This window comes from Prionailurus viverrinus, chromosome D2, assembly GCF_022837055.1.
Source record: "Prionailurus viverrinus isolate Anna chromosome D2, UM_Priviv_1.0, whole genome shotgun sequence".
In the NCBI taxonomy this organism is placed as follows: Eukaryota; Metazoa; Chordata; class Mammalia; order Carnivora; family Felidae; genus Prionailurus; species Prionailurus viverrinus.
In genome coordinates, this window is record NC_062571.1 from 18,763,051 (window position 1) to 18,781,918 (window position 18,868).

The following is an 18,868-nucleotide window of genomic DNA, read 5'->3' on the forward strand; positions in this document are numbered from 1 at the left end:
CGGTGCTTAACGGCTACAAAAGGCTTTAATTAGGAGCAGGTAACTAACCATATTACAGAGTAATTAAGGAAGGAAAAATGCCCAGGTGGGCTGTATAAGATCACCTAAAGAGAACTTGTGAAATAATTAGGTTTACTTCAAGCAGACCTGATGCAGTTTTATTATAATGGTTGCTAACTTGGGGGCTCAAAATCACAAAGAAGTTTTCTGCATCGAATCTATGATAATTCCATTCACCTGATGAGGGTTTCCTTGGCATGAATTAAGCCTAGAAGTGGGGGAAAGACCATATCCCAAAGCAGAGAATCTAAAATGAATATATGCTACCAATGTACTTTTAATTTTTCACAAGAAATTTAAATGTGGTAATAGGAAAGGTATCACATACATAAAAATCAGTTCCTATTTAAAAGTCAGCAATTCAGGAACACAGACAAAGTACAGATCAGGAACAAATGGCCTCCACGCCAAGTGAAATAGCTAACAGAGAGCCAAAGGATTAACTCTATGGGAGAAACCTCACTCATTGGGGACTTGCTGACTTGTCTTTACATTCCTTTCAAGAACCTCGAACTTCTCAGACCAGAGCAGGTTAGAAGCGTATATACTAAGTAGGACTGTGAACTTCAGGTACAAGGACAATCAAGTGCTCACAGCAAAGGCAACCACGGACCAGGAAATGAGCCAGGAAGTGACTCTAAGAGCACAGCACACTTATTCAGCAATTGATTGCCAACGACGACCTTGAATCTTCCAGAAAATTAAGTCATAGTGAGCAGACAAGACGGCCTTTGCCTTCCTAGTTTCTCCCATGAGCCATGGTTTGGCATTTAAGATTTCCAAAGGTCAGAAAGGAGGCAAGGGCTGGTGGCCCGGGCCACAGGACTGGCTCCACGTTGCACTTCCCGGCAGAAGAAATGTGGCATGCTGGGACAGTGGGGCCATCTGAGAGGATTCCTTGGTTTCTGGCTTCGGCAACCAGCTGGTGTGGAACACCAACACCTGTGATAAGAGATACTGAAGGTTTGGAAGAGGAATCCATTTCGTGGCAAAATGATGAATGCAAATACAGAGAGGTGAAACTTAAAATACCGGTGAGCTGACACAGTGGAGATGTGGGGGGAGCGGTGCGCCCAAGGGAGGAGGCCCCAGCACCCCAGGTGAATTCATCCTCGCCTGAGACGGGGCAAAGCCAGTCGGCTGAAGATTTAGAGGCGGGACGCTGTGGATGAAAAGTACTGACAGCCGCACAAGGAGCCTGGGCATCCGGGGGGATTGCAGAGTGTAGGGCGAACAAAGTGGAACCTCCAGGGTGATCGGTGGCGTGAGTCTGAAGACTCGAGGGGTGAGTCCAAGGTGGGAGGGAGGGCTTGGTCGCAGACAGGAAGAGAGACCTCCCTTCTTCCAAGACTGCAACAGAAGGGTAGAGGACGAGCGAGCGTGGAGGTAAGTCACTTCACGGGTTGGAGAAGGGCAGGGGAGGAGAGGTGGTTTCCTGGGCGTGGCACGTTCTCCCCTGTCTTCTACTGGACAGGAGACAAGGGGTCTAGCGAAGGTGGGGACAAAGGGCAAGATGGCCAGGATGAGAGGGGAATCGCCAAGTGCTACCGAGAGCCCCTTCGAAGCAGACCACAAATCCGCAGTGAGCTTAATCTAAAGAGCGCTCTGTCTGCACGGTGGCAGGTCACACGGGATGGGAAGCCAGGGCCAGGGATCTGCACGGTTGAAGGACCAAGAAGGGACGGGTGGAAGGAAAGGCGACGGCATCACGTGTGGAGAGAGAGCAGCTCATCACGTGACAGAAGGGGAGCAGGTGCCATGCGACTGTGTCCAATGAGCAGCCGGGGAAGTGAGTACCTGGCGGGGGGGGGGGGGGGGGGGGCGGGGAAGAGAAGGTGCCTAGAGACGAAGTGACGAAATGGACACTAAGCTGCGGACTGACCCCTCTGCACGGACACTGCAGTCACCCAGGAGCGGTGAGGTGCGGGGGCGGGGCATGAGACCCTACACCAGGGGACCTTGTAGAATGAGGCATAGCCCCGAGGTCACCACATCACAGCGATGAGCAGGATCGAGTAGGGCACAGAACGCAAGATGGCACGAGCTTCAAAGAGAAAAACGTTCTGGTAACGCTGGTCAGGCAGGAATTAAGCTGCAGAAGCTTGAAGTGTTGGTTTGGGAGAGAGAGAGGGCTTGGGCGGTGGAAGAACACGTGACCTGTGAAGGGCAGGTAAAAATAAGGCAAGGGAGGTGGGAAAGAAGGCAAAGCCTAAAGCCCGACTCTGGTACTCTGAGTTAAATGCCAGCAGAGAGGAACCGTGACGTCTGTGGATTTAACATTTGCACCGCAGACTGATGGTTGCTCAAGGTCCGGTGACGGGCTCTGTGATTTTGCAGAAGACCTCATTTGGATCAAGTCCGCTGTGGGGCCCGGGGGTGTGGATGCAAGGTAGTTAGCAGGTGAATGAGCCTGGTCAGCCACCAGCACTGAAGCTGTGAGTTCCTAGTTGCTTTCTACGTGATGTAATAACATAAAAACAGAAAGAATTCTCCCAATGTGCAAAACTGTCCCGAAAAGGAAATCAGTGACCAGTGTGGTGCACAGAGACAAAGAGACCTAATAAAAACAATCATCTTTAAGCAGGGAACAAGTTTTGGATACTTCAAGCATTTTTTTTTCATTTGTTTTACAGAGACCATGCACGAGTGGGGGAGGGGTGGGGGAGTGACTGAGGGAAGGACGGGGGGGGGGAGGGGTGGGGGCGGAAGGGAGAGGAGGGGGGGAGAGAGGGGGAGACAGAGAGAGAGAGAGAGAGAGAGAGAGAGAGAGAGAGAGAGAATGAATCTTAAGTAGGCTCCACACTCAGCACGGAGCTGACAAGGGACTCAGTCCCATGACCCTGGGATCATGACCTGAGCTGAAATCAAGAGTCGGAAGCTCAACCAGCTGAGCCACCCAGGTGCCCAGTTTTGGATACTTCCAAGAGTAGGATGTTCCATTTGATTCTGATACACGAGAAGATAAAACCACATTAAGAAGTAAGGGCAAGTCGTTCGTCAAATATTTCAGAGAACACTCCAACTGGTGTAATTAAAAAAGAGAAGGTGAACAGTTAAATTTTTATTGGAGGATACATACACAAAATGTTGTCTTTCTGACTTGTGACTCTGGAGCAAACCTGAATACCGTTAACAGTATTTGCACGTTTACAAAGATCTGTGAAAGCATCCCTTGTGAATGTTAAAGGTCTTCCGCGTTGGTCTGGAAGGTATAAGCTTTGGTCCCCGTTACCCTCCACCCCCCGGTTTGACCCTGAGTTCAGAGATAAGATTTTGACTCATGTTAAATGTCCATGTTTGTTTAGAACGTGCAGGGGACCAATGACATCCAGTGGCAATGTTTAATCTGCGTCACCACTGAGCGGAGATTTTATGGAAGAGATTTCTGTACAAGATATATGCAGAGTAAAAACCCAACTACCCTTGAGAATGTGACACAAGGCAAATTTGAGCCCAAATTCTGGCTCTACACCTCCCAGCTCTGAGACTCAGGCAGAGCACCGAACCTCTCAGTTTCCTCACCTGCAAGTGGGACATAGTGTTTACCTTTACACTGTTGTTGTAAGGATCAGAGACACTGGACACAAAGTCCAGTAGATTATTCTGCATAGATTATTAGAACTTCATCTTTTTTTTTTTTTTTTTTTAAAGCAATGTCTACACCCAACGTGGAGCTTCAACTTACAACCTTGAGATCAAGAGGTGCATCCTCGGGGTGCCTAGGTGGCTCAGTCGGTTGGGCGTCCGACTTCGGCTCAGGTCACGATCTCGCGGTCCGTGAGTTCGAGCCCCGCATCAGGCTCTGGGCTGACGGCTCGGAGCCTGGAGCCTGTTTCCGATTCTGTGTCTCCCTCTCTCTCTGACCCTCCCCTGCTCATGCTCTGTCTCTCTCTGTCTCAAAAATAAATAAAACGTTAAAAAAAAAAAAAAAGAGGTGCATCCTCTACCACTGAACCAACCACGTGCCCTAACTTCATCTTTATCCAGAGGTAAGAGTTATAATTTAGGCTCGGCATACCATCGGTTTTTCAGTAAGGAAAAATTTCCTATACAACCATGGAAACAGAGCAACACGTTAATACCAGAAGAATCTTCAATCGGTACATATTCAAAGATACTGACCTAAAAGCTTCTTTGGTCATGCAATAGCTAGAAATAACACTGTTCTTGGCAAAATGTAATAGGGAAAATTATTATTGTATAATAGGTCCCAGAGGAAATACAGAGATGGGTCACTTCTAACTCACAATGCTTTTATACTTGTAAACGTTTAAAGGAACTTGTTTACATAGTAACAAAAGACACTTCACAATCAATTTTACCAATAAAGCTTTACCAGTCAATGTCTAGACTTATGGAGGTCTCCATGAAATTGAAAAAAGGATAATCTAAAATATAGACTTCATTCTCCTTTTTTTAATGTTTATTTATTTTTGAGAGAGAGAATGTGAGTGAGGCAGAGTGGGGGGGCAGAGGGAGAGGGAGAGGGAGAGGGAGACACAGAATCTGAAGCAGGCTCTAGGCTCTGAGCTGTCAGCACGGAGGCTGGCACGGGGTTTGAACTCGCAAACCGTGAGATCATGACCTGAGCCGAAGTCAGACGCTCAACTGACTGAGCCACCCAGGAGCCCCTGGACTTCATTCTTATATAGTATCCTAGATTATATACATATTTATGACAAAATTATTCAAGGTGCTAATATACGAAAAGTGGGAAAATAGCGATGGCCACCAAATAGCAACTTCCATTCCCCCCCCCAAGTATTACCACGGTCAAAGTGACTCTGAAGAGGAACGTTAGTCTTCAAAACACCAAATATTTTTAGCGCGTTCACAAAGACCGTAAGAACTCAGAACGAGTGCAAGTGTATCCTGTTTGCAAAACGACAGGAGAAATTTCTTGTTTTCTAAGAAGACAAGGGATTCTAACGTGTGTGCATACGGCCAATGTGGATGCCCACGCTTTCTACTACTGTGCTGCTTTCTCGGACTGCCTCCTCACCGGAGGAGGGGAGGTGTGAAGGAACGTTTAAGCCCATCATCTTCTTCAGGAAGATCCTTACTTGGAACAAACAGTTGAAAGGGAACTGCAGCTTACATGTTTTGGAGGCTGCGGTAGATGCTGTCGTAGCAGATAACTGCCTAACAGCTACTCCCCAAGGAGCCAAAGGAACAGGTGAATGTGACCCCAAAGCTGGAGACAGCCATTGGTTATTTTAAGCCAATTATGGCCATTCCCAGCCCCCTCCTCCCTGCCAGACTGGATTAGAAAAACATACAGCCTTGGGGCGCCTGGGTGGCCCAGTTGGTTAACGTCAGACTCTTGGCTTCAGCTCAGGTCATCATCTTGAGGTTCATGAGTTTGAGCCCCACACTGGGCTCTGTGCTGACAGTGCAGAGCCTGCTTGGGATTCTCTCTCTCCCTCTCTCTCTGCCCCTCACCTGCTCGCTCTCTCTCTCTCTCAAAATAAACTTAAAAAAATGTTAAAAAGAAAAATATACAGCCTTAAGCTAATCAGTGCAAAGTGTTATGACACTGGCCACATAATGGGTCCAGGGACAGGGACTTGACCCAATGTGGCTCAACCGGGTGGAGAGTGAGAACTTTTACTCCATCAATGCAGGGAAGAGCTCCTCTTTCCTACGGACGTAACAAGAAAGTGACCGAAGGGCGCCTGGGTGGTTCAGTCAGTTAAGCATCTGACGCTTGACTTCAGCTAAGGTCATGATCTCAGTTTCACGAGTTTGAGCCCCGGGAATGGGGCTTTGCGCTCACAGTGCAGAGCCTGCTTGAGATTCTCTCTCTCTCTCTGCCCCTCCCCCGCTTGCACTCTGTCTCTCTCTAAATAAATAAAGAGAAAGAAAGAAAGAACAAAGAGAGAAAGAGAGAAAGAGAGAGAGAGAGAGAAAGAAAGAAAGAAACTCGGATTACAAAGAGTAGTCATTTTATGGCTCTGCAGGGGTGAGAATGACAGTGCTACAGGTCCTTGTCCACACAGCTGAGCTCCCGACTCAGCCAACCCTGAACACCCTCCTCACTGACAGTTATTTGAAAAAAATACATTTCCATATTACCTCCAGCATTGTGAGTTGGGTTTTCTGCCCCCTGCAGTTGGAAGCATTCCGCCTGATGAAACGACCCGAAGGGCTCATCACCTATTATCGACTAAATAGAAACTGTTACGCACAATTTCAAAAATTCTTTTCTTTTTGGTCATAGATAATCGGTTTAAAATCAAAAGGCGGTCAAGTAAGCCGGGATTTAGGACTAGGGGAGTTCACCTAACCACTGGCTGCTTGGTAACTACCAAGTGCCAGGCATCTGAATGCTTAGGAACCACACATTCAGATCATCTGAGACATCTGCCATCACAACAGGGTTATGTCTGCCCCCAAGTGCTCCCGGGCCACTGAGCGGGGTGCCAGTCTCCCCTGAAGTGCCTGATGGATACACCAAAGCCTGCCCTCAAGGCTCGTTCACCTCCACGGTCGACCAACCTCCTTCCACTTGATTAACCTGTTCTCTCCCTAGGTACATTCACCACCGGGCAGCCGTGAGGCCCTGAAGCTCCAGAAAGCCGTGAAAGCACCTCCACAACTCTCTGCCCCCCCCCTCCCCCCCCCCCCCCCCCCCGGGCACTGTGAACTGATTTCAGATCCAAGTTCTCAGAAGGGAAATCTATTTTTTAAAGGATGCCCTGTGTGACCTCTTTAAGTCAAGCAAACGTGGTCTGTGGAAGACGTTTTAATTAGTGTTGCGTTTATATTACACACAATGTAAAGACTACTTGGTTTCTACCATAAAGAAAAAAAACCTATGTCTTACAGTCGGTTTTCCTATTAACCTGGCCTTTTGTTTCATACTCTGTAACTCAGAAGAAAAACGCCACCTCTCAAACGGAATCAAATCAAAGGTGCTTTTAGCAGTCCCAGAAGGCCGTGTCCAGGAGCACCAGGGACACAGAGACGTCTCAGCAGACCCCTGCTTTCAAAGAGCTCATGGTCTCATCTTGAAAGAAACATTCTCTTTGTCGCAACTGAGATTTGAGCAAATTATAAAAGAGATATGCAAAGTCCTGGGGCACCTGGCAGGCTCAGTCAGTAGAGCATGCAACTCTTGACCTTGGGCTTGTGGATTCGAGTCCCACGCTGGGTGTAGAGATTAGTTAAAAAATAAAATCTTAAAAAAAAAAAAAAAAGATATGCAGGGTGCCTGGGTGGCTCAGTCAGATAAGCCTCCGACTTCGGCTCAGGTCATGATCTTGTAGTTCCTGAGTTCAAGCCCCGCGTCGGGCTCTGTGCTGACACTTCAGAGCCTGGAGCCTGCTTCGGGTTCTGGGTCTCCCTCTCTCTCTGCCCCTCCCCCGCTCATGCTCTGCTCTGTCTCTCTCTCTCTCAAAAATAAACATAGAAAAAAAAAAAAGACATGCAAAGTCTAGTGCAAAGATAGTATATATTTTATGAGGGCTTCTGCAATAACAGGGCATAAGCAAATGAACAAGAGAAACAGTGTTATAACTAAGGGAGCACACCACATACAGTAACATTTTAAATGATAACAAAAGAGAGAGATACTTTGTTTTTAAGTTCCAAATTTTTTCTGCATGCTTAAAAATTCACATTTGAAAAATTACAAGCCTCCCTCTAACATATGGGCGTCCACTCGCCCATAATTTATTAGCCCTTGATGAACGGTGTACCCTACCCTGCACACCTAAATATCGTTAGCTGCTTTTTTAAGGACTTAGATGCCAAAGACGCAGCACAGAAGAGAGACAGAAAGAAACGAAGACTAAGATAACTACGCGTTGTCATATAGGAGTCTGCCATTCTGAGTAGTGCAGGAATGCACTTGGCTGTGGCAGAGTACAAAGCCGTCTTTCTCCAGGTGTCACAGCCATCATTCTCAGGGACTTCTTGGTATTGGCCAAATCTCTCCACATTAATTTACTCTGGTTTCGGGAGCTCAGAGGGGGATTACAAAGGGAGAAAACTTGTAGTTACACGGCGTTTATTTGATTCATCTGTTACAGTGCTATTTACTCTTCACATTTACCCAACTTTATCCACCCTTTAAGCAACAGTACCCTGCATGTCATTTTAGCTTTTAAATTACATTCACAGCTACAGAGAAGCACAAAAGTATTCTTCAAACATACAGAGCATGGGCCATTACTAAGATCAGACTGGTAGAGAAAGCAGCGATATTCAGAGAACACAGAGCACAGAGGATTCAAAGGTTTTTCTCTCAAACTGTTTTCACTGGCATGTATCCTAACGGAGTTTTCAGGAACGGGGAAAAAAGAAAATCTATTCCATCAGCCTAACCAATCTCTAGAGGATGGATTATGAGAAGCCGTTCAAGGAACAACATCAGCTTTCTCCTCATTCCAAAGAAATATTCAGAGCAAAACGCTTGCCTGATTAGATATGCTAAAAGTGGAAAGAACCCTGTTATGGCTAATTCCATGCCTCGGGGCCCAAAGTGTGAGATACTTTTCAAAACACATTGGTGACGTGGTTCTTAACAGAAGAGGCATTACTATTATTACTAAGTTAAGAAGGAAAGTTCACATTTTAGGCTTACGTGGAATTATTTTTCAAGGAGCACAAGAAGCTTTGGAAACACCATTTACTTAAATCATGATGATATTCCCGTGAAGCTGTGGCCCAAGTTGCCAGTAGTCTGGGTCCCCGGATAGATTTTACCAGGACCCCTTCTAACTTACCCCTACCGGAACCCACCTCACCCTTGCCCCGGCGGTCGGTTTCCCTTCCTGCATGCGGGGAGCTACAGAGGTTGCTTTACCGCCAGTTACAAGGACGCCATACCACCAGCAGCAAACAACTGGTCCAGCTACTCAGCTTGCTGTGACCCCAAAGCTGGAGACAGGCATTGCCTTATAATCCACCAATCTGGCCCCCCGCTAACCTTCCCTTGCCTCCTCTAGGGTTAACAGTAACTTGAATTACGTTAAGGGGTCTATTTAAAAGACAGAAACCAACTGGACTCAGGAGATGGGATGATGAAATATTAAAGATTCCAACTTTCTCTCAGGCAGATGGGTACCAGGGACAAATAGAAGGCTGGGGAGTAGGAATGGGTTGGTTGGGTTTGGGATGCAGTGTGTTAGGATCCCCCAGGCCCTCCAAATGGAATAGTTAGGTATGGAGTTCAAAACAGGCTCTTAAGCCTGAGGGACTGATATGACTGGAAACAGAGATTCAGGAGTGGCAGAAGTCACAGGCAAGGATTGGGAGGGAATGCTTTATAGTTCAAGTGACTGTGAAAATTATCGTCCACTTTTGCTTTTCTAAAGAACAAGGTTTCCTCCTGAAATCACTGTTGCATCAGATGCTAACCAACTTGGATATAAATTGGAAAATAGATTAATTAATGAAAAAAAACCAAAGGGCAGCCTTGATCTCAAGAGTGCCCCCAAACAAACAAACAAACAAACACACCACCAAAAAGCGAACGAACAAGTTTTCAAAGGTCTGGGCACGGGAGCCGTTATATAGCGTAGGATCTCGACTTTCTATCAGGTCCCCGGACCAACAGCACTTGCGTGGGCTGGGAGCTGATCAGCCGTGGAGCCGCCATCCACCCCCCATCTACTGAATCAGAACTGCAACTCTACGCACCAGGGGACTCGGGGGCCCAGCAGTTTGAGGACCTCTGGTGTAGTGTTCCCCACGTTCTCGTTCTTTAAAGGGTCACCCGTTTTCAGTACATGAGGAAAGGAAAACACAAACATTAGAAATGATAAATAGATTCGATTTGGAGAAAGGTCCTTTATGCCGCTGTTATACGCTTCCTTGACTGACGTTTATGTCTTTTATGAAACTCAGGTAATGGTTATTTTGGTGATTTCTCTAACAGTAAGTTATTTTATACTTTACTGGCACCACATCCCTTTGAAGATGTTATTTCCTTTACCCCAAATATCCTTACTCTACTTCCCCTATTAAGCCCAAATTTCTCCATGAGTCATATTCTGACTACCAAGGCCTATGTTTTAGTGTCATAGGGCTGCCATACCAAAATGCCACGAGCCGGATGGCTTAAAACTAGAGAAATCTATTGTCCACCAGTTCTAGAGGCTAGAAGTCTGAAATCAGATGTCAGGAGGGCCATGCTTTCACTGAAGGCTCTAGGGAAGGACCCATCCCTGCCTCTTGCTAGCTTCTGGTGGGTGCCCACCCCCTTTGTGGTCCTTGGCCACTGGCGTCTCAGCCTGCCCTTTGTATCACATTCTCCCTGCACGTGTCTATACCCAAATCTCTCCCCTCTTACTCGGGTAGCAGTCATTGGATTAGGGCCTCCCCGAATCCAACAGGACTTCATCTTAACCTGATTACATCATTCCTATTTCCAAATAAAGTCACAATTCGCAGGTACCTGGGGTTAGGACCTGAACGTATCTTTTGGGGGGATCCAATTCAACCCGCGACGGCCTACAATGACATATTTCTAAAAGAAAACATCTTGATAATTCTCCAAGTGATGTGGTAAATACTCTAATACTGTGCTTTCCAAATAAGGCACAAAACAAAAATATGAAGACTATATTGTAATAAACCCAGCACACGACTAACAATTTGCGTTCTTGTTTCATTAAACCGTGTTCGTTGTAGAAAGCATAAAGTCCAAAGTGTAGAGACTGATCTTAGATTTTTTTCCTCAGTCTTAGCCTGCTTTAGTCCTTACTTTTTTTCCCGTAGCATTTTCTGCACCACTTATATTTTTTAGCCCCTTTTTGGCCATCATTGCTTGGGACTACCTAATCCACTTGTTAATTTGTCTCGCAAATCTTGGTGTCAGGAATTACTTAAGGCCAATTTGTGTCACCTCCCAAGTCTCAGATGGCGGGAGTTCTTTAGCCATACTAACTGGCTTTAAGAATGCTCTGAAATCTACACTGGGGAAACACTGTTTCAGTTTAGATATACTTAGACAAGGGTTTCCAACGGAAACAGATCTGTTTTAGATTTTAACTGTGTGTTACAATCTTACATACAGTATTCGTGTGGTTATTAGTTTCAGGGCGGGCAAAATGTTTACTACTCAGTCTATGGAAGAAGACATAGTGCCTTAATTTGCTAAAAAGCATTAAAGGCAGATATAGCTCATCACTAGTACTTTATAAGCACTGGCTCTTTATTTTTCACCCTATTGCCGTTAAGCTACACAGAGCCTCCTTTTCTGGAAGAGAAAGTAAGTATAGAGCACAAAGGAGTTTAAAGGTTGGGCAAACATTGCTTTACCAGCTAGCCAAGAGGCACACGTCTGGAAGGTGGAACCTGATTGTTTTACTTTTGGGGAACAATGCTGTGCAAATATGGTCAATGATAAATGAAGGTGACAGCTTACGACTTTTGGCTGGCAGTTTCAACTGCCACATTTGCTGTTTCTGAAACCAACTTTCTTTTTCTTTTCTTCTCTTTGTTAACGTTTATTTATTATTGAGAGACAGAGGCAGAGCATGAGCATGGGAGGGACAGAGAGAGAGGAGAAGACACAGAATCCGAAGCAGGCTCCAGGCTCCAAGCTGTTAGCACAGAGCCCGACGCGGGGCTCGAACTCACAAAACCGCGAGATCGTGACCTGAGCCGAAGTCCGATGCTGAACCAACTGAAGCCACACAGGTGCCCCTAAAAACCAATTTTCTATTCCATTAGCTTCTTCTAACTTTCTCTATTAGAGAAAAAGATTAAATTGTGAGTAAAAACATATTTGGATGGAATCATGACAAAAGAATACTGTTGCTTAAAGCCTTATGATATTTATTTATTTATTACATTCTTTTAACATTTATTCATTTTTGAGAGAGAGCGAGCGTGAGCAGGGGAGTACAGAGAGAGAGGGGACACAGAATCCGAAGCAGGCTCCAGGCTCTGAGCTGTCAGCACAGAGCCCGATGTGGGGCTCGAACCCACGAACTGTAAGAGCATAACCTAAGCTGAAGTCGGACGCCCAAACAACTGAGCCACCCAGGCGCCCCCTTATGATCATCATTTAATCAGTTAATCTGTGATGCTCAAAAGTTCAATTAACTGCATCTAAAGTGTAGCAGAGATATGCGATATTTTACGAAGGTTAGTTCATATAACACAAATGAAATGTAAAAGCTCCGTCTCCCGAACTCTTCCAGTCCTTTCTTCCTCACTCATAATCCCCACCTGGTTTTCTTATTCAGACTTTCCACCCCTCCCTAACGCTCCTATCCAGGTCAGAGAAAAAAAGTGTGGGGTAAGGAGCACTCGAAAATAAAGCAAAGCACAAGGACAACCAAAAATCGCTAGAGAAGCGTATTTCCTTTGCAAAATCTCCCGACTGTGGTTCTGTACAGGGAGGACCCGACCACACGGATGAACGGGACCATTTGTGGCTCTGACAACACTTCAAAAGCCATCGGGTTCCTGGAGGATGTCCTAAGCCTTCTAGGAATGGGTGTAATGCCCCGAGGGGCACCAAGAACAGGGCAATCACAAGTCACAGGAGAGGCTGAAGGTGAAGCAAATGCACTGTGACCTCACCCCTCTTAGGAGAAAGATGGAACCTTCCATAGGCTCTCTCCACCTCGCCCTCACCTCTGTACCACTGTTTAGGCTCCCCTTATTCGAACTCCATTTCTCTCCAGCCCTGGGCATCTGCCATTCTGCCGCCCTGACCAGTTACTACCTCCTGGGCTCCCCACTCTGGGCCAGGGTTCCTTCTAACATACTTTCCGAAGGCACAATCCTCCAGGACTCCGGCCCGGAGTTTGAACTACTCATTCGTTAGTGTCCTGATGGCATTAACCCTGTATCCGCCACTAGACGGCATGCTCCATGAGACCAGAACCACGCCTGTCGCGTGGCCTGCGGTATTTGCAGCACCCTGCTGGCTCCACCCTGCCATTCCACGCGTGTCTGTTGAAGGAGCAGCGGGCCACCACAAGTGATCTGAGTCCGGGTACATACTTTTGAACTTGAACCTCTCCCTGGGATTGTAACACTCCCAATCAAAGTCTTAATCTGAGAACGCACAATTCCGAACAAGTAATCAGAGACTGGTAAACATCTCGAGCCTGATGCAAAGGAGACGCGTACGATATTAGTTATTTTTACCACGCAGGACTAAAACAAAGCACAACAACACAGTAGATGAATTGGGAAGGCTTTCGATTACTCAAAAAAAATGATTCCCTTATAGCATCCAGGTGTGGGTGCTACAGGGGCAGCAAAGATTAAGCAGATAGGGCTCTGCTCCCAGGGTGTTTAGGATTTTAAAAAGGCACATTTATAAACAGCCATAATGCAACCCAGAAAGGACTAAACACCCGAGAGACGGAGAAAGGGAGAAATAAATGAGGCAAGAGGTCTCCGCACGAAGACACGGGTTAGTCTATCGATTACTTCTCACTGTAATCCCAGGGCAAAGAAAGGAATTCCAACCCAGGAAAGGTCATGCTGGAATATTCGAAGAACACACTGAAATACAGGCGTCGCCCTAAGTCCTTCACGGCCCCTCGCCGGGGCCAACATCGCAGAGGAAAGTCTTCAACTGGCTTTCCAGACCCGGAGCTACTGATAATTGGCAAACCCTCCGCGTGTGAGCGCGTAGAAAAGGCCGGAGGAAACTTGAGAAAGCAGATCACGTAAACGGGCGGCGCACGGCCGGGCCCGCGCCCCCGCGCCCCCGACCTCCCGCGGCCCAGACGCGCCCCCGAGACCCGCGGCCCCGCGCGCACCCGCCCGCCTCGCCCGGCCGCCTCGTACCGTAGGTTTCGGACATGGCCGTCTGCGACATCTTGGGAGCGGCACCGCCTCTCGCCGGGTCACCGGCTGCAGCTCCGGCCGGGCCGGCGGGCGTGGGGGGCCGGGGTCGTCCTCCGCGCCTCGGTGGGAACGGCGAGCGGCAGGGGAGCGGAGGAGGGAGGGGCCCGCGGTCCCCACGGCAACGGCCGGCCACCCCGCGGCTGCGGCCCTGCCGGACTGCGGGCTCCGCGCAGGCGCACGGCCTCCGCCCCCCGCCGGGCCCGGACGGGGACTGGGAGGAGGAGGAGGAGGAGGAGGAGGACGAGGAGGAAGAGGAGGAGGAGGAAAGGGGGCGCGAGGCCCGGCCCTTCCGTGGTCGCGCGTGCGCACGCAGACCGCGGCGGGGGCGGGGGGCAGCTGGCGCGGGGAGGCCGGGGCCCGGGCCAGGGGCGGGGCCGGGGAGCGCCGGGAGGCGGGGGCGGGGGGCTGGAGTGGGAGCACCGGGGTGGGGCAGGGCGCGGACGGAGGGTTGCGGCTGGCCGAGGTCGGGTTGCAGGGGTGGGGAGGGGCCTGCGATCCGCAGGCTTGTGGGGTGACCGAGTGTTGGGGACAGTGGGGTCTAGCTCCTGGGCAGGGACGGCAAAATGCCTGCAGTGGGAAGACAGTCCTGCCGCATTGGCCCTCCGCGGTAAAGACTTTGTCGTCGTCGTCGTTAGCGGCTCTCAGGCAGGAAAAGACTTCTTTAATCTATTCTGGTCAACCGGGGAACGTGGTTAATGGGTAACTAGGAGGCGGTAGCCCCAGTCGTCCAGCTGGAAGACCAGCCCCTGTGGCCGAGGAGGCTGGCTTAGCCGGGAAACTGAGCTTTACGCAGACCTGCCAGGCCCTCTCCTGTGGGGCTAAGCTGGTGTCTGGAGAAAACGGTCAGAACTTAAGGTGCCCTGGTGCTGGAGAGAGTCCCCCGAAGACTGTAGACATTGGCCCTTCTGCGTCCCATGTTGGGGGAATCTGGCTTACGGGCAGCCGAGAAGCATCTCCCGGACCTCAGCTTAGGTTAGGATTCGGTGGCTGGGTATTCCGATTTAAGGCGCAAAGCTGAATTCAGAATCCCCTTCTGCTGGAAGTGCAGAGGCAAATGTTTATTAGGAAGAGAATTTTGGCTGGGAGTTTGCTTCGACTGAGCACGACCAGAGTCACATCCTGTGTCCTAAGACCCAACCTTATTCAAAAGGTGTAGTAGGATACTAAAATATGCCTTGGCTAAGCTCGCAAGTAACGTGCACTGTGGGGAAAAGGCTAGTAAATACGTTTTTTTCGAGTCCGTTTGGCTCCATCCTCCTCATAAATTGGCATCAGACTTTGAGAACTTTCCCCTCTTCCCCAATGGCCATTTGGCTCTACATTTTACTCTTCTCTCTGGTCTTAATAGCAAATAGATATCCTTGCTTCTAAATCACAGAGAAGCCCCATGCTGAAATATTGTGAGGACTATAATCTAGAATTATTTTGCATATATTTCTTGTTCGGTGGCTGAGATACTTTGTGGCTTTCTTAATTTGGTTTTCTGCGTGTTAATTCGGATTTACACTCCTGAGTATAGCAGGCTAATCTGATGGAAACTATTTCCAACGAAAGACAGGGGTCCCATTCTTTAAATCTAAGATTTCTTCCTGCCAGGAGCTTTTGTGGATAAGAAAGAAATCACCGAGTTACAGTGATTGCTTGGGTTATTGATTAAAACTGGACCTCGAGATCTCTGAAACCTGGACAGAGTGGTAGACATAAAAAAATTAAGCTGCTGTTTCAAAGCTGAGAGAAGTTATCTGTTCTGTGGACATGAAGACTTAGACCTTTGGGGAAAACTCTTTGTTTTGGAAAAACTACCCAAAGAAATCTAGTTTGCAAATACAAAGGCACATATCACAATTAGAAAAGGAAATATGCAACAGCTGAGGCTTGAAGGAGCCACATTTTTGGAACAGCAGTGTGGAAGATTCTTTGCATCTCAGTAACTGTGGATCTTTGAGAGAAACCAAATTTCTCCTAAAATTTCTTCGAGACCACCTTTGATTTTGAGGTGCTGTTGATTGTGGCAGGAGAACTTATTGCAAAATTAGTGTTTTCTCCAGTTATTTTCTCCTTTCTTTTCGGGGGGGGCGGGGGTTTGTGATGGAGTAAAAGTAAGTTTCCAAAAGCCTCAGCACACTGGGGATATGTCCACAGGAAATGAAGGGAGAAGGATTTCTTCCAGAAGATCCGCTCCTCCAACGCCTCCTTTACTTTCCTTCTTGCTCCCTGGCAATGCTTCACATGAGATGAGCAATTAGGAATCTCAGGGGGCTGCCGGCCTCACAAGGATTCATGTTCTCCAGGACCAGCAGAGGACCACAGGGGTAGGGACAGTGGTCTCTGTAGGAAACAGTGAGCACAGATGGACAATGACTGAAGGGGCCTTTTAGACTCCTAGGCAAGGGTTGGACCGAGACCAGTGGTCCAGTCCCATGGCGTGGAGCCCTAAAAAGGCTTAGGAATGAGAATCCAGCATAGACTTGATGGCCCAGAAAGTGATGGCATTGGGAATGAAAGGAAATGGCATCCTTGGTGGGGCTAGGCTTGGTGGAGAGCATTGGTTACAGCCGGTGTGGTTTGGTGACTTTCCTTGATGGCTGGAGTTGAAGAACATGAGCCACCTTATGTCTGGGTCCTTGCAGACTCAGAAATACCTCGGTGTTACTTTAAGAAGGGCACCTGGGTGGCTTAGTCGGTTAAGCGTCTGACTCTTGATTTTGGCTCAAGTCATGGGCTCATGGTCGTGAGATCGAGCCCCTTGTCAGGCTCCGTGGTGAGCGTGGAGCCTGCTTAAGATTCGCTCTCTCTTTCCCTCTGCCCCTCTCCCCTGCCTCCCCTGCTTGCATGCTCTCTCAAATAAAATTAAAAAAACAACAACAACAAAAAGAAGGACCCAGGTTCTGCCCAGGTAGGTAGAGGCTTGAAAAGGTGGCCTCAGTTAAACACCCAGGCTGGTGACACCTGTGACCTATAACTCTTCAGGTTGAAAGAGACCTCAGAGGCCCCTAGACCAGTTTGCTCTCCAGGGCCGAACGAGACTACCACATCTCTCATTGGACACGCCTGTTGTTCGGGAATATGCAGTCAGGATGGGCTAAATTATCTGCAGTAACAAAGATCTCCCAACACGCCTATGACTGACACAATGGCGTTCATCTCTCAGACCACCTGCCCCACTCATGGTGGCAGAGACTCAGCTCCGTGTGAGCACTCATAGACCCAGGCTGACCCAAGTCTCGTATAAACACACGCTCCCACCATTAGCCAGGCAGGAGAAGGAACCAGCACCGATTGTGCATCCGTTCATGAAGATTCCATCGGGAATGGATAGAATCGTTTCCGTTTATATTTCATGGGCCAGAGCAAGTGACGTTCCCACACCTGACTTCGAAGAGGGTGGGGAGTACCACATCGTATGTCCCAGAAGGAAAGGAGAAGAGGGTGTATTTGGAAAGATGTGATGACCACCACAGGGCTTTGTACCTGTCGAGGCAGCTCAGTCTGCTTCGGTTTGAAACAACTTTGTTGAAGTGCATTTGAAGTACACAAGTGATGATTTTTGGTATAGCTGTCTAGCTCTGCCTGTGCCCCTGGGATGTCACTACTGTGGGCCTTTTCAGTGGAGACATTTTCTACGATTCCATTTTATCTTCTTTGTCGCTGATTAGGAATACCTTCTGGGAAGGTTATCTCAGCGGCTGTTTTAGGGTTCATGGTACGGGTTTTTCACTTGTCACAGTCCACCTTCAAGTGCCATGCCATTTTATGCAGAGTGTAAGAACCCGGTACCGCGTATGAATGGAGTCAAACAGTGTCCTTTTGTGGCTGGTTTCTTTCACTTAACATAATGTCCTTAGGGTTCATCCGTGTTCTAGCATGTGCCAGAATTTCCTTCCTTTTCGAGAATGAATAATGTTCCTGTGTGTGCGTGTGTCTGTGTGCATTGCATGTGTGTGTATGAGATCTATAAAACACGCATACACATATATACCAGAATTTCCAGAAAATTCTGTCCTCAATCGATTTAAATTTTTTTTTTTTTCAACGTTGATTTATTTTTGGGACAGAGAGAGACAGAGCATGAACGGGGGAGGGGCAGAGAGAGAGGGAGACACAGAATCGGAAACAGGCTCCAGGCTCTGAGCCATCAGCCCAGAGCCCGACGCGGGGCTCGAACTCCCGGACCGCGAGATCGTGACCTGGCTGAAGTCGGACGCTTAACCGACTGCGCCCCCCAGGCGCCCCTGTCCTCAATCGATTTAAATAAATACTTCAATGTATCCACCTAGTTACTATGTGTAGCACTCTTCCATCCCTTGTGTCGATTCAGATTCCATGTGGTATCATTTCCTTTCTGCTGGAAGTAATTCTCTTTGCAGATCCTGAAGGGCAGGTCTGCTGGGGATGAATTCTTTCTGCTTTCATATATCTAAAAATATCTTTATTTCACTTCTATTTTGAGTGATGTTTTTCTTAAGTTTAGATTTCTCAGAAGTTTTTTTTTTTTTTTTTTACCTTCTAACAGTGTTTTCTGGCTTATATTGTTTCTGATAAGTCTATGGCCATTCTTTATTCCTTTGTATGCATTGGGTTTTTTTTTTTTTAAATCTCTGCCTTTTTGAAAGATGCTATCTTTTTTTTTTTTTAATTTTTAACACTTATTTCTTATTGAGAGACAGAAAGAGACAGACCATGAGCAGGGGAGGCAAAGAGGGAGAGGGAGACACAGAATCGGAAGCAGGCTCCAGGCTCTGAGCTGTCAGCACAGAGCCCGACGCGGGGCTCGTTGGTTTGTTTTTTTCAGCCATTATTTCTTCAAATGTCTCTTCTGCCCCTCCCTCTCTTCTCTTTGGGTGACTCCATCGTACATATACCGGGCCATGTGAATTTGTCCCACAGGTAACTGATGCTCTGTTCATTTTTTGCCAACCTTTTCTCTTTCTCCGTGTCATTTTAGATCACTTCCATTGCCATGTCTTTAAGTCCGCTAATCTTT

At 47.8% G+C, this 18,868-nt stretch overlaps 1 protein-coding gene across 1 annotated transcript in view; it reads right to left on the reverse strand.

Annotated features, from left to right (window-relative positions):
- RAB4A (RAB4A, member RAS oncogene family) overlaps positions 1-14,197 on the reverse strand; it is a 47,018-nt gene extending 32,821 nt beyond the window's left edge. Inside the window, exon 1 of the mRNA XM_047825643.1 lies at positions 13,825-14,197. Coding sequence (XP_047681599.1) covers positions 13,825-13,855 — 31 coding nt within the window. The 5' untranslated portion in view covers positions 13,856-14,197. The remainder of the gene's footprint in view (positions 1-13,824) is intronic.
- Between the last annotated feature and the right edge of the window lie 4,671 nt (positions 14,198-18,868).